This window comes from Pelecanus crispus, chromosome 2 (genome assembly GCF_030463565.1).
Source record: "Pelecanus crispus isolate bPelCri1 chromosome 2, bPelCri1.pri, whole genome shotgun sequence".
Taxonomy (NCBI): domain Eukaryota; kingdom Metazoa; phylum Chordata; class Aves; order Pelecaniformes; family Pelecanidae; genus Pelecanus; species Pelecanus crispus.
In genome coordinates, this window is record NC_134644.1 from 3,474,842 (window position 1) to 3,499,110 (window position 24,269).

A 24,269-nucleotide genomic window follows, 5' to 3' on the forward strand; every position below is an offset into this window, starting at 1 on the left:
CCCCGGGGGGGTGCAGAGCCCAGGGGGTGCAGGGCCCCGGGGGGGTGCAGGGTCCGGGGGGGGGTGCAGGGCCCGGGGGGTGCAGGGCCCGGGGGGTGCAGGGGGTGCAGGGCCCAGGGGGTGCAGGGGGTGCAGGGCCCGGGGGTGCAGGGCCCCGGGGGGGGGGTGCAGGGCCGGGGGGGTGCAGGGCCCCGGGGGGGGGGGTGCAGGGCCCAGGGGTGCAGGGCCGGGGGGGTGCAGGGCCCGGGGGTGCAGGGCCGGGGGGGTGCAGGGCCCGGGGGGGGCAGGGCCGGGGGGGTGCAGGGCCCGGGGGTGCAGGGCCGGGGGGGTGCAGGGCCCAGGGGTGCAGGGCCCGGGGGTGCGGGGGGGTGCAGGGCCGGGGGGGGTGCAGGGCCGGGGGGTGCAGGGCCCGGGGGTGCAGGGCCGGGGGGGTGCAGGGCCGGGGGGGTGCAGGGCCCGGGGGTGCAGGGCCGGGGGGGTGCGGGGGGGTGCAGGGCCGGGGGGGGTGCAGGGCCGGGGGGTGCAGGGCTGGGGGGGTGCAGGGCCGGGGGTGTGCACACCCGGCACCCCGGGGCGGGGGGCGGGGGGGGGGTGCAGATGGCGGCTGCCACCCACGGATCCATACACGCACCCCCCCCTCCCCCCCCCACCCGAGCGCCCACCTCGCGCGCCGCTCCGGCCCGCGCGCCGCCCCGCCCCGGCCGCTACCACCGCGCTCAACGGCGGGGGGGGGGGGGGGGGGGAGCGGTGCGAGCGCGGAGCGGGCGATACCACCGCGCCGCTGTCGGGGGGGGGGGGGAGGGGAAGCCGCTGTGCTCCTGGCGCTGCCACCACCACCACAGACCCCCCCCCCCCCAACCCCCCGTACAGAACCGCACCGCGACCACTCCTCTCCCGATTTTATTTTTATTATTCTTTTTTTTTTTTTTTTTTTTAAATTTTCTTTCAGCGCTTCACTTCTTCCAGAAGCGCCTGTAGGTATCCAGGTCGATGCCCTCGAAGCTCTCCTCCACGCCGGCCTTCGGCTTGCTGGGGAACTGCCGGCGCAGCCGGGCCTTGCGCTGCGCCTCGGGCAGCGTGCTGCTGTCCAGCGGCACCTGGGGACGCGGGGGACACGGCGTGAAGCCCCCGGCGCCTCGCCTCGCCCTCCCCGCCCGCCCGCCCCCACCTCACCATGAGGATCCTCTTGGGCTCCCTGTAGCGTAGGCGGACGGTGGAGCCGTCGGTCTTGACCAGGAGGACGGGGTAGAGCCGGCCGTAGAGCTGCCTGTGGAGGTGGGAGATGGCGGCGCGGTTGGAGTTGCTGCGGCTGCAGGCGACGAGCGGCGGCGGCCCGGGGGCGGCGGCGAGGCGCAGGGCGCTGGCGGGAAGCGACAGGACGAGGAGTAATGGATTCAAACGACAGAAGAATAGATTTAGAGTGGATACGAGGGAAAAATTCTTTACAGTCAGGGTGGTGAAGCATTGGAACAGGCTGCCCAGAGAGGTGGGGGAGGCCCCATCCCTGGAGGGGCTCAAAAAACAGGCAGAGGTGGCACTTGGGGCCATGGTTTGGTGGGCATGGGGGTGTTGGGGTGATGGTTGGGCTGATGATCTTAGAGGTCCTTTCCAACCTTAGCGACAGATTTAAACTAAAGAAGAATAGATTTAGACTGGACATAAGGAAGAAATGTTTTACGCTGAGGGTGGTGAGGCGCTGGCCCAGGTTGCCCAGAGAGGCGGTGGAGGCCCCATCCCTGGCACCATCCCAGGCCAGGCTGGACGGGGCTGTGAGCACCCTGGGCTGGTTAAAGCTGTCCCTGGCACTGCAGGGGCTGGGCTGGGTGGGCTCTGAAGGGCCCTGCCCACCCAAAGCATTCTGTGAAACACGAAATTGCTGCTCCCCCCTGAACTGGTTTAGTGTGGACTTGGCAGTGTTAGGTTATGGCGGACGTGGCAGTGTAGGGTAATGGTTGGACTGGATGGCCTTAAAGAGCTTTTCCAACCTGAACGGTTCTGTGATTGCACGAAGGTGGGGGGAGCGTGGTCAGTCACGGTGGCAGGCGGAAAGGACGGAGGAGGCGACCCGCCGCCGCCTCCCCAAACCGCCTCCACGCTCACCTCAGAGCCCGGCTGGCGGCCGCCATCCCGGTCCCGCGAGCGAGGCCGGATCCCTCAGGCAGCCCCGCGGCCGACGGAGCGGGAGCTGGGGCAGCCTCCTGGGGACGCCCTGGGGGACAAGGGCTCTCCTGGGACGGATGGGGTGGGGGTGGCAGCCCCATGTCCCCAGCACAGGGTGGCCCCCAGGTCCGCTCCCCATCTTGCGTGAGCGCCATGGCGGCCCCCCCCACCTCCGCCATGGTTCAGCCCCACCGTGGCTCCCCCCCGCCCCCGCCATGGTTCAGCCCCATGGTGCCCCCCCCCCGTCCCAAATGTGGTTCAGCCCCATGGTGCCCCCCGTCCCGTCCCAAATGTGGTTCAGCCCCATGGTTCCCCCCCACCCCTGCCATGGTTCAGCCCCATGAGCCCCCCCCGCCCCAAATGTGGTTCAGCCCCATGAGCCCCCCCGCCCCTGCCATGGTTCAGCCCCATGAGCCCCCCCCGCCCCTGCCATGGTTCAGCCCCATGAGGCCCCCCCTGCCCCTGCCATGGTTCAGCCCCATAAGCACCCCCCTACCCCTGCCATGGTTCAGCCCCACGATGCCCCCCCCCCCGTCCCAAATGTGGTTCAGCCCCATGGTGCCCCCCCCCGTCGCAAATGTGGTTCAGCCCCATGGTGCCCCCCCGCCTCCGCCATGGTTCAGCCCCATGAGCCCCCCCCGCCCCTGCCATGGTTCAGCCCCATGAGCCCCCCTGCCCCACCATGGTTCACCCCATGAGCCCCTCCCGCCCCAAATGTGGTTCAGCCCCACCATGCCCCCCCGCCCCGCCATGGTTCAGCCCCACGATGCCCCCCCCTGCCCCAAATGTGGTTCAGCCCCATGAGCCCCCCCCACCCCACCATAGTTCAGCCCTACAATGCCCCCCCCCGCCCCTGCCATGGTTCAGCCCCATGAACCCCCCTGCCCCACCATGGTTCACCCCATGAGCCCCTCCCGCCCCAAATGTGGTTCAGCCCCACCATGCCCCCCTGCCCCACCATGGTTCAGCCCCACCATGCCCCCCCGCCCCCAATGCGGCTCGGCCCGACAGCCCCCCCCCCCCCCCCCGCCGCCCCACAATGGTTCATCCCAGGGTGAACCCCGGTGCCCCCCCCGCCCCCCATCACGGCCCGGCCCGGTGCTGCCCCCCCCCCCCCAGCCGCCACCATGGTTCAGCCCCAGGCGCCCCCCGGTACCGCTCGGTGCCGGCTCCCCCCGTCCGGCCCGCCCCGGTGGTCTGCCCCGCCGCTCACGTGACGCCGCCCTCCGCGCCGCTGCTCTTCCCGCCCGCCGCTGCGTGACGGCAGCGCCGGTGACGTCAGGGCGGGGGCGCGGAGCCTGCCGGGACCCCCCCCTCCCATCCCCGCGTCACCCATGAGCTGGCGGCGGCTGCACGGCGTCATCGCCCGGGCGGCGGCGGGTGAGCGCGGCGGGGGGCGGCGGGGGCCCGGCCCATGGCGATGGCGCCCGTGGGCGCTGAGCCCCTCGCACGGCTCTGGGGGGGCCCCGCCGGCTGCCGGCCCCGCCGCGGGGCTGCGGGCTCAGGGCCCGGGATGCTGCCCCCCCCCCGCCCCTCCGCGCCCGGCTCTGCCCGCCCAGCTCGGCCGTGGGTGCGGGCCGTGGGGTGGGCCTCGGCCCGCCGGGCCCCGTGGCTGCGGCGCTTGGGGCGGGGGGCTCCGGGGTGCGCCCCCCTGAGCTGGGCCCGGCGGGGCTTTTGGGGTGCGCCCCCCTGAGCTGGGCCCGGCAGGGCTTTTGGGGTGCGCCCCCCTGAGCTGGGCCCGGTGGGGGGCTCCGGGGTGCGCCCCCCTGAGCTGGGCCCGGCGGGGGGCTCCGGGGTGCGCCCCCCTGAGCTGGGCCCGGCGGGGGTTTCGGGGTGCGCCCCCCTGAGCTGGGCCCGGCAGGGATTTCGGGGTGCGCCCCCCTCAGCTGGGCCCGGCGGGGATTGCCCCTCTGAGTGGGTTGGGGTTTGCGGGTGCCCCGCCATTCGGCAAGGCAGGGGGTTGGGGGTCAGCACCCTCCCGGTGTCCAAAAGTACAGCCCGGGGGAAGAGCGGCTGGAAAGGTGCCTGGGGGAGAAGGCCCTGGGGTGTTGGCCAGCAGCCTTGAACGTGAGCCAGCCCTGTGCCCAGGTAGCCAACAGCATCCTGGCTTGTGTCAGGGATAGTGTGGCCAGCAGGAGCAGGGCAGGGATCGTCCCCCTGTACTCAGCGCTGGTGAGGCCGCACCTGGAATGCTGTGTCCAGTTTTGGGCCCCTCAGCACAAGGAGGACATTGGGGTGCTGGAGCGTGTCCAGAGAAGGGCAGCGGAGCTGGGGCAGGGTCTGGAGCACAGGGCTGGTGGGGAGCGGCTGAGGGAGCTGGGGGTGTTCAGCCTGGAGAAGAGGAGGCTGAGGGGAGACCTGATCGCTCTGCAGCTCCTGGCAGGAGGGGGCAGGGAGGGGGGTGTTGGTCTCTTCTCCCAAGGAACCAGCGATAGGATGAGAGGAAATGGGCTCAAACTGCACCAGGGGAGGTTTAGGTTGGATATTGGGAGAGATTTTTTCACGGAAAGAGTGGTCAAGCATTGGACCAGGCTGCCCAGAGAGGTGGGGGAGTCCCCATCCCTGGAGGGGTTCAAAAAACGGGCAGAGGTGGCACTTTGGGCCATGGTTTAGTGGGCACGGGGGTGTTGGGTTGATGGTTGGGCTGATGATCTTAGAGATCCTTTCCAACCTTAGTGATTCCTAGGTTTATTTTCATTAAAAATAATCCAGCCTCCAAGCCAGGAAACATGGAATTATGAGTCTCCCCTTAATTGGTTTAGTGTGGCCTTGGCAGTGTTAGGTGAATGGTTGGACTGGATGATCTTAAAGGTCTTTTCCAACCTAAATGTTTCTATGATTCTGTGTGAGGGGAAACAGGTGGCAAAACCGCACCTGCCTGATCTTCACCTCTGTAGACGTGCACCCAGCTGGGTGAAGTGGCTCAAACCAGTTGGTTCATCAAATGGGTCTGGTTTTGGGGTAGAACAAGGTCTTGGAGTGACTCTGTGGCCCGGACCAAGCTGATTTCTGCAGCGACCTCGAGGTTCTTGTTCCTCCTGCTGCATCCTTGCTCCCTGCGAAGCCGGCGAACGCGCGTGGGTGCAGCCAGCGGAGGGACGAATTCGCGCTTTGCGGGTGATTGTTTCCAGGAGAAAGGTGGCTGAGCGGTCCCACCGGCTCCGGGTGCTGTGGTGGGGATGCTCTGCTCCTGTTTGAGCGCTGCAAATAATTCCCTTTGTTTCAGGCACCCGCACCGCTTGTCCCGCACGGTCTCTGTGTGCTGGGAAACGGGAAATGAAGCCCCAGAGCTTTCGCCCACCCGTTCCCCGACGGAACGAGCGTGGCTCTGGGACGGGCCGAGGGGACGCCCTGCCCTTGGGGCTCCTCGTGAGATGCTGAGCGTTTGCCTGCTCTCGGATAACATTAAACTTTGTTGTATTGCTGTAGCTGGGCCGGGTTTTCAGCAAGCATCCCCAAACTCAGAAAGGTGGGAGTTACAGCTTTAGAACGAACCTGCTAAAAATAGGGAATTGGATTATAATCCTAATCCAGGAGACCTTTCCTGGGGCTCCAGGGAAACTGTCCTTTAATCCTCTTTTCTACTTCGTAAGGGGGCTTTACCTTCTCTTTAAAGTCTCTCTGCTAATCAGCATTAATTTTGTTTAACTCTTGTGATGTCTGTCCTTTGCTTTACTGGTTGCGTTGTCGCTGAAAACCCAGGGTGAGGTTTAGCAGGCAGGAGCGGGCCGAGAAATGTTCCTCGGCCTAGTGACAACCTCCTGCGTCCTCCTTCGGTGACCACCTCGGCTTTTTGCAGCCCAGCCGGGGTCTACGTGGCCGTTTCTCCTCAGTCCCAGGTGCCCCCTCCCCAAATATGAGGATCTTTATTCAATAGCCGTGCTGCTCTCTTGCTGATCGGCTCCAGCCCGCTGTGGTGTTAGTGATATGTGGTGGTCAGGCTGGATCCAAAACCATTTATGAATAAGCCAGTGGACGTGAGAGACCCTTTCTGCTAGATATTTGCAGATCGGCTGCTCTGAAAATGCCCAAATTTGAGCAAAGGGGGAAAAAAATTGAGCTTCTGCTAAAAAGAAAATACTTGCCTGTCATGTTGCTGCTGCGAACAGCTTGCAAATGTGCTGCGCAGATACCTTCCTGGGCTGGGAACCCAACAGATTTAAAAAGCCCCGTATCCACCAGATCTGGTTTCCCAGGCTTTTTTGGCACTTTACTTGTGGTTTTTGAGGGCTTCAGGCTGCCAGAGGGCGAGAAGCTGTTGTTTGACGGGGCCGGGGAAGCAGAGAAGCCTGGTGAGGGCTGGTGTGCGGGCCGGCTCGTCGTTACGAGCAGCTTCTCGGGGTCAGGGCGCGTGTTTAACCAAATCTGAGGCTGAAGGAGAGGGCACCCGCGTCTGCGCCTCTCGAGGCAGGGATCGTCTCTTCTGTTCACCCTCCCGGGATGTCCTCATCCTTCTCCTCGCTATCCCCGAGCGGCTGCCCCAAAATCCCGCACTGTGCCGGCTGGTGGGCGCCTTCCGAAGATGCTCCATGGGAGCTGTTTTTGCTCCAGGCTGGCACAGATTCCCAGTTTACCAGCCGGGTGTTTGCTGTCTGCCGCCCACGAGGGCCCGGCCTTTTCATCTGGCAGTGGAAATGGCTTTTTCTTTTTTTTCCCCCCCACCCCCCATCTAAATTACGTCTTGTTTTCCTCTGCAGATCTCCAGCCAAAGATAAGGGATACATTTGGAGGCAGGCAAGAGGAAGCACCTGCAAGTCTCTTGGTTTATTTTTAGCCCATTTCCCAAAGAAGCAAGACCTGTGATCGCAACCCATGTGTCTTTTCTCGCTTCAGCTCTGAGTGTTTTGAGGGGGGGAAAAGAAGGCAATAAGGTAGAGGCGAGCGTCTCTATCTTCCCCTGACACTCCACCGATGCTCTTTCAGGCGGGAAAGCACCACCAGCACTGGGATGGCTCAGCCCCTGCAGGGTCCCACCACGGAGGTGCTGGGACGTGCTGTTTGGAGGTGCGGGTTCGGATCTGCGTGGGCGAGAGGAGTTTCCCTGTCGCCTTCGTGGTGGATGAGTAGCCTAGTCCTTGACCTGAGGCGAAGCAGGGGCTGGAGGCAACAGCCGTGCAGACTTTGGTCCAAAAGAAGAGGAGCGTTGTCTGCGGAAGGTGAAATCCCGGCTAAAAGCAAGGCTGAGTGATTTTTCACTTTTTTTATGAGGTTCAACAAGGCCAAGTGCCGGGTCCTGCACTTCAGGCACAACAACCCCATGCAACGCTACAGGCTTGGGGAAGAGTGGCTGGAAAGCTGCCTGGCCGAAAAGGATCTGGGGGTGTTGGTCGACAGCAGCTGAACATGAGCCAGCAGTGTGCCCATGTGGCCAAGGTAGCCAACAGCATCCTGGCTTGTGTCAGGGATAGTGTGGCCAGCAGGAGCAGGGCAGGGATCGTCCCCCTGTGCTCGGCACTGGTGAGGCCACACATCCAATGCTGTGTCCAGTTTTGGGCCCCTCAGCACAAGGAGGACATTGGGGTGCTGGAGCGTGTCCAGAGAAGGGCAGCGGAGCTGGGGCAGGGTCTGGAGCACAGGGCTGGTGGGGAGCGGCTGAGGGAGCTGGGGGTGTTCAGCCTGGAGAAGAGGAGGCTGAGGGGAGACCTGATCGCTCTGCAGCTCCTGGCAGGAGGGGGCAGGGAGGGGGGGTCGGGCTCTTCTCCCAAGGAACCAGCGATAGGACAAGAGGAAATGGGCTCAAGCTGCACCAGGGGAGGTTTAGGTTGGATATTGGGAGAAATTTCTTCACGGAAAGGGTGGTCAAGCATTGGACCAGGCTGCCCAGAGAGGTGGTGGAGTCCCCATCCCTGGAGGGGTTCAAAAAACGGGCAGAGGTGGCACTTTGGGCCATGGTTTAGTGGGCACGGGGGTGTTGGGTTGATGGTTGGGCTGATGATCTTAGAGATCCTTTCCAACCTTAGTGATTCCTAGGTTTACTTTCATTAAAAATAATCCAGCCCCCAAGCCAGGAAACATGAAATTATGACTCTCCCCTTAATTGGTTTAGTGGTGGAGTTGGTAGTGTAGGTGAATGGTTGGACTGGATGATCTTAAAGGGCTTTTCCAACCTCAACGATTCTGTGATTCTAGAGGAGTTGCCTCAACCGCACAACTGCTGGGTGTGTGACGTGAGCGTAGCAGCTTTATAGCCCGGGGTTTACGCCCGATGTGCATCAATGCTCTCTCGGAGCCCATCCCTTCGTGGGGTCTGTGGGCACCGCCGCTGATCGCCAGCTGAAGACGTGCTGCGTTTGGGGGGGAGGGTGGGCTGCAGACCTGAGGCCCCCTCTGACCCTCACCTCCCTCTGACCCACCGACAGCCGCTCTTCCCCGTGTGCCTTCACCTTGGGGACCGCGGGGGACGTGCGATCCGTGAGGTTACGTGCAGAGGCGGGGACGGTTTTGCCATTTGCCGAAGCGCCGGCGCCCGTCAGCCCCTTCGCAGCTTTACCAGCTGGGAGAGCAGGGAGCGGAGAAGAAACCACGAGAGGAGATTAAAGACCAGCGAGCCCTTTTCATTGGCCATCTTAAAATTGCAGCTCGGTAATTAAGGCTTTAGGCAGCTCACAAATAGCCCAGCTTTCTGCCGGCTCGCTCGTATTGCGAGCCTGTCGCCGCTGTGAGGAGCTGGGCTTTATACCTTGGCTGAAAGGGAGCAAAAGCAAAAAAGGTAAGGATGCGTTGGAGCCTGCTCCCGGCCAGCGCTCTGCCCGTTCCTCTCACCCCTTCCCAGTTTGAATGAAATGATTGTAAGGGATTTGGGCAGCTTTAAATTCCCCTTTTTCTATCGGTGCTGACTAAAGGGCAGATGAAATTTTGAGGAGGGAGAGAGGAAAGCTCTTTTCCCTCTGGCTGGGATGTGAGCGTCCTGGCTGGCATCTGCAGGCAGGGACCCGGGTCTTGTGCGCCCGGAGCAGTTCTTGTTGGCACAGCCGGAGGAGGGGAAGCCGTGAAACACCCAGACGGAATCCGTGCTGGCGTGCAAATATCCCGCGTGGGGGCTTTCGGTGGCGGCCGAGGAAGGAGCGTCGTTTGGGAGCAGGTGTGTTGCGAAGCGCGCTGGGATGACCAGAGGGCAACGAACTTTGCGTAGCTCCTCTTTTTCTTCCGAATTGTTTTGCAAGCAGTGGTTAGGGCTCACCCATTTTATTTATACGGGTGAGAGGAGCTGGCAGGGGCAGAAGAGGGGGAGAAGAGAAGCCCCTCTGCTTCCTTGCTGCAAGCACTGAATAGCGTTTCGCTGGTGAGGAGGTGCAGGAGCATGTGCTTACCTCTTTCGGCGTTGAACATTCCAGCAAAACCTGTGATATCTGGAAATTATCAAACCTCAAGGGCTAAAGGGAAAGGTAGGGCAGGTCCCCAGAAGAACTTCCTAGAGTTTGTTCGGCCTCGTCGTGGTTTTGGGACGATGGAGCCTAATCCGGCACCGTGGCCACAGGCGTACTGTGGGACCGGTCCTGCGGGGCCCCCGGAGAACGTTTGATCTGGTGGATTTCTGGGGCTGCAGCACCTACGGGACACAAACAGCAAAAAAAAAAAACCCAAAAAAACCCAGTTTCCTTTTGGATGGTGGTTGAACATGGGTGTTTTTACGCCCACGTGAGCTGCTGCTGGCATCTGCTCAGACTTTGCATGTTAATACACTGTCCTTTTGTACGGGCTCGGATAAACTCTGGTCAGACATAGCACAAAGCATCCTCAGGGAACGGAGGGAAAATTCCTATCATTTTCTAGCTGTAGTGCTGCCTGATAGGTGTCTGCGCAGTCGCGGGGCCATGCAGGAGGGATTTTGGGGTGAGGAGGTACCCAGCTCACGCGGGCTGGGGTCAGGGAGGCAGCACGGCCGGACCTGCCGGCTGCCCGATCCGCCGCTGACTTTGTCAGAGGCGGCATTTGGCTTAGGCTGTTTAAAAAGTGATTTGTAAGGTCGGGGTGACTTTGCTATGATCTCATTTAAAATGGAAAGGCATTATGCTGCCTGTCGGCTGATTGCTCCTGAGGCCACACCCAGCCAATGAGGTTAAAAAAAAAAAAAAAATGCATTTCCAGGGGGTATTACTGCTTGCAGAAAGTAATTGTTTTTAAACAGGAAAAATAAGTTTCTTTGATTTGTCCTGCTCTCGTCATCACCTCTGGTTTAGAAGCTGCTGAATCGCTGTTGATGGATGAGGGTCCTTAGCGGTACCCCCTGCGCTGTCGTACGGGATTTTCTTCTTTATTCACGTGTTGATAATTAACCTTTCTTCCCCCCCAGAGAGGCAGGCGCATGAAAACACCCAGGTTTTTTTTCTTCCTGGCTGAAGAAACAACTGCAGAAAGATCTGTGTGGCCCCAGGCTACGGTTTTTTTTTTTTTTTTCCTCCCCCCTCTGTACCTTCTCTCACCATGAGACACCTTGAGCTGGAGTTAGCGCTCCAGGAAGCATGGAAATAAACCCCAAAGCATGCTCGTGTCCCAGATCACACCCGTGTTCAGACTGCTCTTGCAAGGCTTTGGGGTTTAGTGGTGGAGGACGCGCTGGGCTTCTGCGTCTCGGCTTCAGTATGTTGTCTGCCTATGGTAAAGGCTTTGTGTGTGGATATTTATCCCAGGACTGATAGGAAATGTTTAAGTGGCCATCGCCGGCTCGTGGTTTGTGCTTGTTAGGATGTAAATGGGCAACGTAAGAGGTGTGGCGATCCCACGGGCATCCCATCCCCGGCTCGGAGCTGCGTAAGTGTGACGCTGGCTGATTTCTGCCCCTTTTTTCTTGCCAGCATCTCCTGCAAATGCTCCTCGAGGCCTCTCCCCATGAGAGGGCGGTGGCTGTGACCGTATCCCTTTCAGGAAGGACAAATATTAAGCTGGCATTGCCTGGTGTGTGTGGACGTCCCAGGGCGTTTTCAGGCGCCACCAGGCACAGACAGCATTTTCCTCCTTTTTAGAGAAACTTTTCCCTGGGATTTGGGTCCCAGAAGGACCCAACCCTGGTGACAGAGAACAGAGCTGGCTTGAATTATCCCGGTTTAGTGGCAGCTGGAGCCCAGTTTCCTCCTCCTTTGGGCTGTGTCCTACAAGTTTAACCTCAGTCCCTCGAGAACGAGTGTTCGCGCTGCGGTGATACCTGCCCGTCATTTGTCCGAGGTATTTGTTCCCCAGGTAGGAATTGGGGCCAGCAGCGAAGCGAGGTGAAGCAGCCCGGCTGCATTGCTGGTGGCCTCTGTTGTCTGCTTTCCAAAACGATAATCCGAGTCCTCAGGGCTCCCGGCCCGGATCTTTTGCAGCTCCTGCTGTCTGCAGCCAGTTTGCTAATTTAATAGTTCTTTGATTTTTCCCCGGTATTTTCTTCACTTTCTGTTACTTCCGATCAGCTCTAGGCTTGTGATTTCTCGTCATTTCAGATTTGCCTGCAGAAACTTGTATCCGAGGGTAAAGGATAGATGCTGTTTTGTGGGGCTGAGCACCCCTGGGAATCCATTGCTGTGTTTTTTCATGGGTGTTTCTAACCAGACGCATATTTTTCTGTCTCTCTAGCCATGCAGGGACCAAGGCCGGTAGTTCTGAGTGGCCCGTCGGGTGCAGGGAAGAGCACTTTGTTAAAGAAATTGCTTAAAGATTACGAGAACATTTTCGGCTTCAGCGTCTCCCGTGAGTATCCGTATGTCTCTGGGGAAGGGCAGCGGAGGAGTTCAGGGCCGCTAGCCCAGCCCTGCTTCTGTAGCCGTATTCACACCCCAAATAACGAGCTTCCATGGCTTGCCGGTGTCCTAGTCCATCCGTGGGCTCTTTGGGATGTTTAAATAAGTCGGAATGCCTTTTACTACTGGTATTGAGTGGCAAGTCTAAGATTTGTCTGGAACAGCACCCTTTCCTGGTCTGACTCCCCACACCTCTAAACACAGCTCCGAGAGGTGGTGAGATTTTTCTGAGTGATTCTTGCCTCTGAAAGGAACAAAATCCCCCCCACGCCTCTGCTTCAAAAGTCAGTTCTTTCCATCCACCTGCGGGAGCTGATGGGGATTTTAACAGCCCAGGGGCTGCACACCAGAGTCTCGGATTTAAAATTGTTAAAGCATTTCGTGAAGCCCGTCTGTCGTGGTTCAGCCCCAGGCAGCAGCTCAGCACCACGCAGCCGCTCGCTCACTGCCCCTGCCCCGGGGGGATGGGGGAGAGAATTGGAGGAGTGAGAGTGAGAAACACTCCTGGGTTGAGACAAGAACAGTTTAATAATTGAAATAAAGTAAAGTAGTAATGATAATAATAACAATATAATAATAATAGCAATAATAATACACAAAGCAAGTGATGCACAATGCAATTGCTCACCACCCGCCGACCGATACCCGGCTCGTCCCCGAGCAGCGATCGCTGCCCCCCGGCCAATCCCCCAAGTTTCTATACTGCCCATGACGCCGTATGGTATGGAATAGCCCTTGGGCCAGTTTGGATCAACTATTCTGGCTGTGCCCCCTCCCAGCTCCTTGTGCCCCTGGCAGAGCATGGGAAGCTGAAAAGTCCTTGACTGGCATAAGCAGTACTGAGCAACAACTAAACCATCAGCGTGTTATCAGCATTCTTCTCATCCTAAATCCAAAATATAGCGCTATGCCTGCTACTAGGAAGAAAATTAACTCTATCCCAGCCGAAACCAGGACACCGTCTCATTACCGGGTCAGTCAGTGAAACAGTTCTCCCCGTCACCTGCGTACGTTCCTCCTCTGCCATTGCTCTGGTGATTTGTTGACTTTTTCTGCATCGGTCGCTAAGTGCTGGCCAAGGGTCCTTTGTGTCTACCTGGGATGGTTCCCGGTAACGTGAAAATAACCCCTGGCCAGCCAGCTCGGCCCACGCCTGCCTGCAGGCAGTGCTGAAGTCCTCCCGCGTCCACAACGGAGTAAGTGCGGGGAATTTTCTCAGGCAGCTTGCCTGTTGCAATAGGAATTCTGTTTCCTTTTTCTCAAGTGACACCTTAAAGGTTACCTGCAGAGTCTGGGCTGTGTCCACAGCTCATTTGCCCCATTTTCCCTAGAGCTCTGCAAGGTGTTTTTAAATAATGTTACCATAATTTTTTTTTTTAACTGTCCTAACGCTTTGGATACTGCAAGCGAAATCCTCGCTTTGAGGTCTGTGAGATCTGCGTTCGTTCCGCCCTGAAAGAGCAAACACTGGATGTTTAAAAATTTAATGTTACTGGAGATGGAAAAACCCTTAAAATTATCTTTACTTTTGTGCGTTTCATCCTATGCTCTTGATTCAACTGAATCTCTCATCTGACTCCAAACTAAGTCTTCCTGTTTTCCCCAAGGTTGCCTCTTGGTAGATATTTTTTTTTGTCCTAAATCTCCATAGGCCACTTAGACCTTGGCAACTGGTGCTTTAGAAAAGCTTACAGGTGATCAGAGCCTTATTGCATTAAGTTAACTCCTGCCGGTCCTAAATAAAATAATCGGCGTTGCCCTCCATGATGACCATCGGCTTCTTTTTTGATTTGCAGAGCGTGTGCTTAAAATAATACTAGTTCGAATGACTTTGGGGGTCAAAGGCTGTCCGATTTATTCACCTGCCTCGTGCAGGAGTTTGCCCTTATTCGCTAAATCTGGCTATTTTAAGCACCTCTGTAGATGCTGCATGATCTTTTAAAATGAAGAGAACTCTGCGAAGTAGGGCACCACTAATTCCCCTGAACTCGGAGGCAGAGGTCCGAATAACGCGTCTGGGATTACGCAGGAAGGCTGAGGCAGAGCTGAAAACTAAGCCCAGCCTGGTAAGTCCCACACTGACCGCTCAGCCCCTAACAATCTTAATTGATTGTTTTCAGATTATCTAGGATTCTTCGATTAAAGGCCGATCCTGCGTGTCGTTGTGTGTTACGCTAGTTGATTCCAGAAGCTTTGATCATTTTAAAGAGAGGATTGGCTTAGTATGTGATTGGGTTAATCTGCTGCATGTGTGCTTTTATTTCTTTGATGCTATTGCTTCCTTGGGTGATCTACAAACTTTACAAGGCTGGTTTTTTTGCTTACAGATACCACAAGGCAGCCAAGACCTGGAGAAGTAAATGGCAAAGGTGAGTGTGGTGCAGCTGGGCCCATCTCATTAGACTCGGCAAATAATTCCTCTGAAAAATTTTGAGTTTGAAATGCACGCGTGAATCCCCACTGGCAGATAAGTTAGTCCTAGGTTTATGTTGATAGGGTGCGTTTCCTTAGGCAGACGTTCAGTAATGATGTATTTGAGAGCGTGTATATGTATGTATGAGAGTGTGTATATGTATGTGTGTATATAAACACGCATACCTACACACGCTTTTGTCCTTTATCTCGGTGGCAACGAGACCGTAGCTGTTCACCGCTGCTCTGCAGCGTGTGCCGTGTGTTGGAGAAAAGATAACAGAGAGGGATGGACTTGGCAGAACAAATGCAAAATTTAATTAAGTGGTGAAATGTTAGCAGAGGCAGAGCAAGTGCTGCCAGTTTTGTCTTTTCTAGACACCGTCTCTGACTCGCTGGCCGAGGTTTTCAAAGCGGGGCTCTCGGTTTAAGCGCCCCGGTCCATACTTGGTCATTGAGTGGCTTGGTTTTCCGAAGTGCCAGGTAGCTCCGGTGAGGGATCTCAAATGCGCGCTGCTTTGGAAAAGGCAACTGCTTAATGAGATGCCTTTATCCGTATTAATAGCTTGTGTGCAGCTGGCCAGCTGCTTTTCTGTTTTCTGGTTTGTCTGCAGATTCCAGAAAGAATCAAATGAGGTTTGTGCTTAATTTCTGATGGCGGTTTTTGCTCTGAAGTGAAAAGGAGGAATTTTAACAAAAGATAGAGAAACATTCCCCTTTAGTTCATTTGGTTTTGATGTTCCCTTTCATCTCCCTCTCTCTCTCTTGCCCCATTCTAGTCTTTAATCATCAATGCTTTCAAATCAAGGGCCTTGGCAGTCCTGCTGTAACGTGTTCCGCACCTGTGGGGAGCCGGGGGGGAGTTTTCCACGGCACCAGAAAGGGGAAAGGGTGTGAAAAAGGGGGTACAGCAGCATGTCTGGCCACACGGAAAGCTCCAAAACATTTTGAGCAGCTGTCTGGGCAATTGGTGAGAGAGGGGGTGCTGTATACAGTAATTAGGGAGTAGATATCTGCAGTCTGCCATCCTTGTCCAAAGCAGATTTTAAGGTGCTTCTCCCTTAAGCACCCATGGGTGTCATTTTGACTGTGAACTTTACCTTCAAAGTTGTTAATTTCTGGCTATTTTTCCTGTTTTCCCTATCTAGATTACCACTTTGTGACCAGAGAGGAAATGCAGAAAGAAATCGATGCTGGTGAATTCATCGAGCACGCAGAGTTCTCCGGAAATATGTACGGGACGAGGTACGCAGTTCAGACGCTGTCGCTGCTGAACCAGGTGGTGCCGGGAGCCGAGGTGATGGTGAAGGGAAAAAATATTTTAACTTGGTCATGCTGTTTTCCCCCAAACACGCAGATTCTTGCCATAAGCAAAGCCTTTCATTTTGATAGCAGGGTCCTTGTCAGCTTTATTAAGACGGCAAAATTAACTCTTGCGGAGCGTTAGCTCATCATAACTAAATCATCGTTGCGTTACGAGATTCTCTATGGCCTGTGGTGATTGAGGGCTGCTGAAGTAGTTCATATCCTTAACGCTTTTCTTGCACAGGGCTGATTTTCACAGACTATTTATGCTCCTGAACACTTTCCGAGTGCTTGCAGAGAGCAGTGGGCAGAATGGAGACTTACTCTCGTTATCCCTGCGTTACCTAATGGTCCAAATATGATGAATTCGGGAGCAGGAGCAGTGATAATCTGTATTGGCTGTTGTGAAACGAATGCGTGTTGCTTTGGTAAAGTGGCTGCGTACGAATAGCTAAATTGCGTGGCACCCTTAACTGGGGTTAAAGAGTTAGGTGGATTTTAGAATAGCATCGCCCTGGCCTTGCAGCTTAATTTTTTTTATTGATCATCAGCTCCAGTGTTAATTAGAAGTCAGATATCGTATATAATTATTGTGAGGAAAATTGTGGCACTATAGTAAAGGACCTGCTAAGGAGGAGGGTTAGATGTTGCCCGAGATATTTAATTAGTTGCATTAAATAAATTCGCCTGAAATGCTTTACAGGAAGACTTACATTTCTTAAAGAGCTGAATGTGCTTTTTTGAGGATTTCTTTTCTTTTTTTTTTTTGCAATGGCAAAATTAGCTTCGGAGGGTGGTTTCCTCACGGGAGGTGCCAACATAAGGCCCTGTTCTGGTTCAGCCCCAGCCAGCAGCTCAGCACCACGCAGCCGCTCGCTCACTGCCCCTGCCCCGGTGGAATGGGGGAGAGAATCGGAGGAGTGAGAGTGAGAAACACTCCTGGGGTGAGATAAGAACAGGTTAATAATTGAAATAAAATAAAGTAAAATAGTAGTAGTAACAATTAGCCCCCCCCCGGGTTGGCCTTGCGGGGGGCTGGCCGTGCTCCCTCTGAGGCTGATGGAGAAGCAGAATCCCCCATCTGGCCTCGCCACTTTCAATGTCACTGGTTTGGCAAGAGAAGCGAAACCTGACAGCTCATCTTCCAAATACCCAGCACCAAGGAGAAGCCAAGTTCAATCTCCCTAATCCCTGGCTTCATCCTGCGTAGGACAGGCTTCCTTCCGTCACGTGTCTCCTGCTTAATCCAGCCGGCCGCAGCCTGGAGGAGACGGCTGCTTTCTGATGCCCGATACGTAGGTGGAGTTGACTTTGGTGCCTTTTCCTCAAAGTGGGAGCTGAGAAGACATCCATCTCTTTTCAGCCAATTTCCTTGAAACTTTCAGGAACTTGATACTTAAACCAAATGAAATGATGTGCTTGGGTTTGTTTCTGAGGTGCTTGTCTGCCTGGCCCTCACTTTAATCTTCGGTTCTGTCTGCATATTCACACTACCTGTGGTGGTGGACATGCAGGGTGGGAGGCTGAAATTAACCCAGACCATCTCAGCAATAACATCCAGTTTGCAAACAAAGTAAATACAGAAACTCTCTGTCGTGGTTTAACCCCAGCAGCTCAGCACCACGCAGCCGCTCGCTCGCTCCCCCTGCTCCGATGGGATGGGGGAGAGAATCGGAGGAGTGAGAGTGAGAAACACTCCTGGGTTGAGACAAGAACAGTTTAATAATTGAAATAAAGTAAAGTAGTAATGATAATAATAACAATATAGTAATGATAATAACAATACACAAAGCAAGTGATGCCCAATGCAATTGCTCACCACCCGCCGACCGATACCCAGCCAGTTCCCGAGCAGCGATCGCTGCTCCCCAGCCAACCCCCCCCCCAGTTTCTATACTGCCCATGACGCCGTATGGTATGGAATGGCCCTTGGGCCAGTTTGGATCAACTGTCCTGGCTGTGCCCCCTCCCAGCTCCTTGTGCCCCTGGCAGAGCATGGGAAGCTGAAAAGTCCTTGACTGGCATAAGCAGTACTGAGCAACAACTAAACCATCAGTGTGTTATCAGCATTATTCTCATCCTAAATCCAAACCACAGCACTATGCCAGCTACTAGGAAGAAAATTAACTCTGTCCCAGCCGAAACCAGGACACTCTCCAAGCCTGTGTTTCCTGTGCAAGTCCCTAAGGATGTTTCTAACCAGATGTGTGATAAAATAGAGAGAGTCCCTCATGCTTATCAGAATAGTTGAAGTTTTCGCCAATCTTTTCTGTTCCCTAAATCTCATCAGCTAATAACAATGAACAACTGAAAATGAATTGCTTAATTTAAGAGCCCTGGAAGGGCCCTGTCTGTGGAATAGCACAATCCTACCCACAGAAATGAGAATTTCTTTGAAGCTCTTTAAATTAGAGGCTGAAATCAGAGTGCAGGCATGGAGTATCCTTCTCAGGGCTCTGAGAGCTGCTGGCTCTTTGTAGATCGGTTGCAGCGGGAGTTGGTTGATACCCTGTGATACCAGATGAAACATGTGGCTTTCGCAAGGCAAATGAAGCCGTTTGGGGGAGTTTTTGTGGATTTGTGGTGGATGGTGCTCAGATTTTAGCAAGGCCTGTTGTGACAGGACAAGGAATAATGGATTTAAACTAAAGAAGAATAGATTTAGACTAGACATAAGGAAGAAATGTTTTACACTGAGGCTGGTGAAGCACTGGCACAGGTTGCCCAGAGAGGCGGCGGAGGTCCCATCCCTGGAAACATCCCAGGCCAGGCTGGACGGGGCTCTGAGCACCCTGGGCTGGTTAAAGCTGTCCCTGGCACTGCAGGGGCTGGGCTGGGTGGGCTCTAAAGGTCCCTTCCAGCCCAAAGCATTCTATGATCTAGACTCTTGCTTCTCCCCCCCCGGGCAAGACAGCAAATCTGTATTTGCGTATAAGGCACAGTGCTGGTCTCGCAGCTTCGCTTCAGCTTTCCCCTTCCTATTGGGGTTTGTGACCTGTGTTGTGGGACTCCCGGGTCAGGATGAAAGTCACCAGCCACCTCCATCCTCCTGCGTGACCCCATCAGTCTCTGCAGACAGTAGACCCTGTTGTGCTGACCAGACCGGCTGCGGGACCCCAAGGCTGCCTGGCTGCCTGCTCTTCCCCGCCGTCCGGTGTGAGGAGCTCACAGCGCCGCTGTGTCAGGCTGCTCCGTTGCTCGTCTCTGTTTGCCGGGGCTTTTCTGGGCTTGCAGGCTCCCAGAATTCTTTACAGCTTTCCCCATCTTGGCTCTGCTCCCTATTTCTCCGAGCATCACCTTCTGCTTGTCCCGCCTCTGTCCTCTCTGGCTGCGTTTGCAGCAAGCTGTCGTGCAGCGGTGGTACCCGTGTGTTCAGGACTCTCCGTCTGTGCTCTCGCACCTTCCTCTGCTCGCACGCTCCCAACAGCAGCACCGTGGGCGCAGGCAGCTGCTGCATGACACCCATGGGTGCTTTCCCCCTATGCCGGTGAAGACCCACCCTGTCTTCTTGGTAGTGTTAGGTCAGTGGTTGGACTGGATGATCTTAAAGGTCTTTTCCAACCTAAACAATTCTGTGATTCTATTCTATTCTATTCTTGGTAGTGTTAGGTCAATGGTTGGACTGGATGATCTTAAAGGTCTTTTCCAACCTCAACGATTCTATGATTCTATTCTATGATTCTGCAGCTGGCGCAGCCAGGAGCGGGGCTGGTGAGAGCTGTGGCAGGAGGGCTGGGGGTCCCGAATCCTGTTTCGCTGGAGCTGTGACTCCCCTTTCCTGGGGTGTAGGACAATGCAAGAGCATTTGTGCTGAAAACAGACTCCCTTAGACATCTTTGCAGAAGGCATTGGGGAGCAAAACCTGGGTGGTGCAGGGTGACAAGGTGAAGTCCAAAGAGGTGCCCTGGGTAGGGGCAGGGAATCGAGCAAGTTGGAGGCTGGCTACAGGGCAGCGTTTTCTCTTAATCTCTGCTTCCATTGCATGACCTCCTGACTTCACGATCTCAAAACTTGCAGTGCCACCTCTGAGCTTCTGGCAGGGCTCCTCTCTGCACTGTCCATCTTGCCACGGAGCCCTGGCTGGAAGGAGAATCTGTGCCCAGCTCTGTGCAAATACTGACTGAAAAGTCTCCCAAGAGGCCTGCTGCCCAGTAACTAGTCCAGGTACCTCCAGTGCTCCAGGAGAGGGTTGGCGTTGCTGCTTCTCAAGGGAGAATTGTAGGTATTCAGGAACAAGCTGGAGGTAATTCCCCCATGTTGGGAAAGAGATACTGTCTTTAACGACATATGAGAACCGCCACTTAAAAAATATTTCCTTAATTATGCATCTTGCGAGCCAGGCAGGAACATCCCTGGAAGTGTTCAAAAAACAGGCAGAGGTGGCACTTTGGGACATGGTTTAGTGGGCATGGGGGTGTTGGGTTGATGGTTGGACCGATGATCTTAGAGCTCCTTTCCAACCTTAATGATTCTTAGTTTTACTTTCATTAAAAAATAATCCAGCCCCCAAGCCAGGAAACATGAAATTCTTACTCTACCCTTAACTGGCTTAGTGGTGGACTTGGTAGTGTCAGGTTAATGGTTGGACTGGATGATCTTAAAGGTCTTTTCCAACCTAAACGATTCTACGATTCTATGATCCATCTCCATCAAGTGTCCTTCAGGAGAGTGCATGGGTACGGAAATCAGTGGATCTGTGGAGAAGGAAAGTTCTCAGTGTTTTTGCGCTTTGGTGAAGGTTGCTCCTGTGTTTGTCAAAGGCCGGAGCTTCACGGACCATACCTGATTCACACTGCTCATGGGACAGTCGTACGCTATCCATTTCCACACCTTCCGTCGTGGTTTTGCCAGCCTCTCTAGCAGGAGACAGCAGGTCCCTGCTCCACCCCAGGGACCCAGAGGACACTTGGGGAAAGAGAAACTGTTTAGCAGGAGCGGAGCAGGCTGTCTCTTCTCTCCTGCCACAGTTTGGGCACAGGGGAGCCCTGTGAGGTGAAGACCTGCTGCTGGAGGGGGCACCCCAAATGTCCACTGCTGTGGCTGGACGCTCTGACCCCTTCCCTCTTTGCTCTGACCCCAGTAAAGGTGCAGTGCAGGCCGTTCAGGCCCAGAACCAGATCTGCATCCTCGACATCGACATCCAGGGCGTGAAGAACATCAAGAGGACAGACCTGAACCCCATCTACATCTCCGTGCAGCCTCCGTCCATAGACATCTTGGTGAGCGACCGCCTTCCTTTGCCGTTAAGCAGTTAGAGGTAATCAGCGTCTTGCTCGGAAGCGATGGGGGTTCCCCCTGCGTTGATTCATCTGTATGTTTTTCAGGGCCATAGAATAGGGTGGGAAAATGTTTCTGAGCAGACTGTTACCTCTGCCCAGTCTTAACTCCCCAGCTGCTGTCTCCCAGGGATAAATCTTCCTGTGCCCTGTTTTTTTGAGTCCCTCCCGTACAGTTTAAACACCTCGGCGTGTTTGCCTGCATTGGGTTATAGACTCTGTTGCAGCATGGCCAGCCTTGAAAGGTGTTAGTTGTGCTTATGCTGGGGAGAGAAGGAGAATTTTGTGTTGAGACTTGCTTCCAGATATTAAAGTTAAAACGAGGGAGGCTGGTTCTCTGCAGCACTGGAAATCCTATACCCCTCTGGTCTTACAGGGCTCTAGATAATATCGTAGTGTGCCTCTGGGAGAAGTGAAATCACTGCAGTGGTTCAGGGAGGGATGCAGACACATATACGCAACTTGCTGAGGCCGTGCAAGGAGTATGTGGCAGAGAAGCCTGCGACTCTTGGCTCTCCGCTCTCAGTAGATCAGGCAGTCTGTGTTTCTCATTGAGTTTGTGGAGGAGGAAGCCAACAGCACCAGATGCCAGAGCCCAGCAGAGAGATTTCATCTGAGGGAGCTGGGGTTGTTTAGTCTGGAGAAGAGGAGGCTGAGGGGAAACCTTATCGCTCTCTGCAGCTCCTGACAGGAGGGGGCAGGGAGGGGGCAGTCGGTCTCTTCTCCCAAGTAGTTAGCAATAGGATGAGAGGAAATGGGCTCAAGTTGCGTCAGGGAGGTTTAGATTGGATATTTGGAAAAATTTCTTTACTGAAAAAGTGGTCAAGCATTGGAACAGGCTGCCCAGAGAGGTGGTGGAGTCCCCATCCCTGGAGGGGTTCAAAAAACGGGCAGAGGTGGCATTTTGGGCCATGGTTTGGTGGGCATGGGGGTGTTGGGTTGATGGTTGGGCTGATGATCTTAGAGATCCTTTCCAACCTTAGCGACGGATTTAAACTAAAGAAGAATAGATTTAGACTGGATATAGGGAAGAAATGTTTTACAGTGAGGGTGGTGAGGCGCTGGCACAGGTTGCCCAGAGAGGCGGTGGAGGCCCCATCCCTGGCACCATCCCAGGCCAGGCTGGACGGGGCTGTGAGCACCCTGCTCTGGTTAAAGCTGTCCCTGGCACTGCAGGGGCTGGGCTGGGGGAGCTCTAAAGGTCCCTTCCCACCCAAAGCGTTCTGTGATTCCTACTTTTACTTTCATTAAAAAATAATCCAGCCCCCAAACCAGGAAACATGAAATTACTACTCTCCCCTTAATTGGTTTAGTGGTGGACTTGGCAGTGTTAGGTTAATGGTTGGACTGGATGATCTTAAAGGTCTTTTCTGACCTAACTGATTCTATGATCTCCCAGCAGTACCTGAAAAAAAAAAAAAAAAAAAAAAAAAAAAAAAAAAAACCAAACCAAAAAACCCAGGGTGAGGAAAAAGACACTGGGAACCTGAGCTCTGGGTAGGAGATCTTGAGCCTAAACCCAGCTTGGCCACAGGTTTGCTGTGGGCTGCGACCGAGGCCCCTCACCCTTTGCAGGGCGTTATCCCACATGTCCGTGGTCTCTGGCAGCAGCAAGTGTCAGACGGCGCTGGCTTGTGGGGTGGGTGGTGGTTTCTGTGTGCAGCATTTGGAACACACGTTTCTATAACACGTTTGTCATTTGATTTAGGAAAAAAGACTACGGGACCGAAAAACTGAGACAGAAGAAAGTTTACTGAAGCGTTTGACTGCAGCTCGCATAGATTTGGAACTCAGTAAGTCCAGGGGCCTTTGAGTGATGTGCGCAGGGAGAGGGGATGCGTTGGTGATTTAGGAGCTGGTTTTCGCATGAACGTCTGACGCGTGTTCTCCACGGAGCGCTGGCAGGGCTTGGACGTTAGCTGAATTTGATCTAAGCACCGTACTGCATCGTTTCCCACTGCAGTTCCTCGTGGGCGGTTGGCAGAGAAGCACGTTACCGGTGGCTGAAATAATAATATTAAAATGTGTCGTGGTTTAGCCCCAGCCAGCAACTAAGCACCAGGCAGCCATCGCTCACTGCCCCTGCCCCGATGGGATGGGGGAGAGAATTGGAGGAGTAAGAGTGAGAAACACTCCTGGGCTGAGATAAGAACAGTTTAATAATGGAAATAAAGTAAAATGGTAATGATAATAATAACAGTATAGTAATGATAATAACAATACACAAAGCAAGTGATGCACAATGCAATTGCTCACCACCCGCCGACCGATACCTAGCCCGTTCCCGAGCAGCGATCGCTGCTCCCAGGCCAACCCCCGCCCCAGTTCATATACTGAGCATGATGTCATACGGTATGGAATAGCCCTTTGGGCCAGTTTGGATCAACTGTTCTGGCTGTGCCCCCTCCCAGTTCCTTGTGCCCCTGGCAGAGCATGGGAAGCTGAAAAGTCCTTGGCTGGCATGAGCAGTACTGAGCAACAACTAAACCATCAGAGTGTTATCAACATTCTTCTCATCCTAAATCCAAACCACAGCACTATGCCAGCTACTAGGAAGAAAATTATCCTAGCTGAAACCAGGACAAAATGCCACAGGAACTCAGGTCATGCACGAGAGATGACACAGGGAAGGAACGTGTTCTCCTCTAACTCCTCTTATCCTCATCTCCTTCCCTAGGTAAAGAGCCTGGCCTGTTTGACTTGGTCATTATTAATGATGATTTAGAAAAAGCCTATTCCGAATTGAAGGAGATACTCCTGGAGGTGAGTCTTTTGGGGCTTTTCTGCCTCGCTCCCTGGGCAGGCGTGACACCTAGGCTGAGCAGGTGAGGGCCTGTCACTAGGCAGCCACAGAAGCGTGACCACATGCCCACACTTGATCTGTTTTGAGCTGCTGAGTGACACGGTCGAGCGCAGATCACGTATGAGTGATGACGGATCGGTGGCCTAAGAGCGGGCAACGGATCCAGCGCAATACTGGGTTATGGGCAAAATAAACGTACATCCCTGGACAGTATGGAAGGAAACAGTGCACTGTTTTTGAAGAGCCTCCAAGTCAAACCTTGCCTTGTCCCTAAAGGCTCGTGCGTAAACTCTGGGCTTGGTCCTGCGGTGCTGTGGAGCTGCTCTGAGGAGATGATCGCTCATGGTCTCCAGAGCCGTGATGCTATGAGTTGTTCCCAAAGAGTGGGAGATGCTCAGTTGTTTTCCTCATCTCCTTGCAGGAAATCAAGAAGACCCAAGAATCCAGGAAGTCCTGACCTGAGCCTGCTTGGACGTTTTAACTTTGCACATCATTCCTGAAGCACATGGCGTGATTTTATTGCAAGAGACATTCCCTTTAGGTTGATCCTCCTCCCAAGTTACTCTAGGATGTTTCTATTAAAAGGAAAGAAAACGA

The 24,269-nt window shown here is 54.9% G+C and overlaps 2 protein-coding genes across 2 annotated transcripts; one reads left to right on the forward strand and one right to left on the reverse strand.

The window, feature by feature from the left end:
- Window positions 1–953: 953 nt before the first annotated feature.
- On the reverse strand, window positions 954–2,126 carry MRPL55 (mitochondrial ribosomal protein L55). Its single transcript, XM_075706583.1, has 3 exons — window positions 2,101–2,126; window positions 1,174–1,360; window positions 954–1,097 (listed from the first exon to the last, which is right to left on the reverse strand). The coding sequence occupies exons 1-3, from the start codon at window positions 2,124–2,126 to the stop codon at window positions 954–956; spliced, it is 357 nt and encodes a 118-aa protein (XP_075562698.1).
- A 9,586-nt stretch (window positions 2,127–11,712) lies between these two features.
- Window positions 11,713–24,173, forward strand: GUK1 (guanylate kinase 1). Its single transcript, XM_009477566.2, has 7 exons — window positions 11,713–11,826; window positions 14,204–14,245; window positions 15,437–15,533; window positions 20,674–20,812; window positions 22,578–22,662; window positions 23,547–23,632; window positions 24,094–24,173. The coding sequence occupies exons 1-7, from the start codon at window positions 11,715–11,717 to the stop codon at window positions 24,127–24,129; spliced, it is 597 nt and encodes a 198-aa protein (XP_009475841.1). The 5' UTR covers window positions 11,713–11,714; the 3' UTR covers window positions 24,130–24,173.
- Window positions 24,174–24,269: the final 96 nt, after the last annotated feature.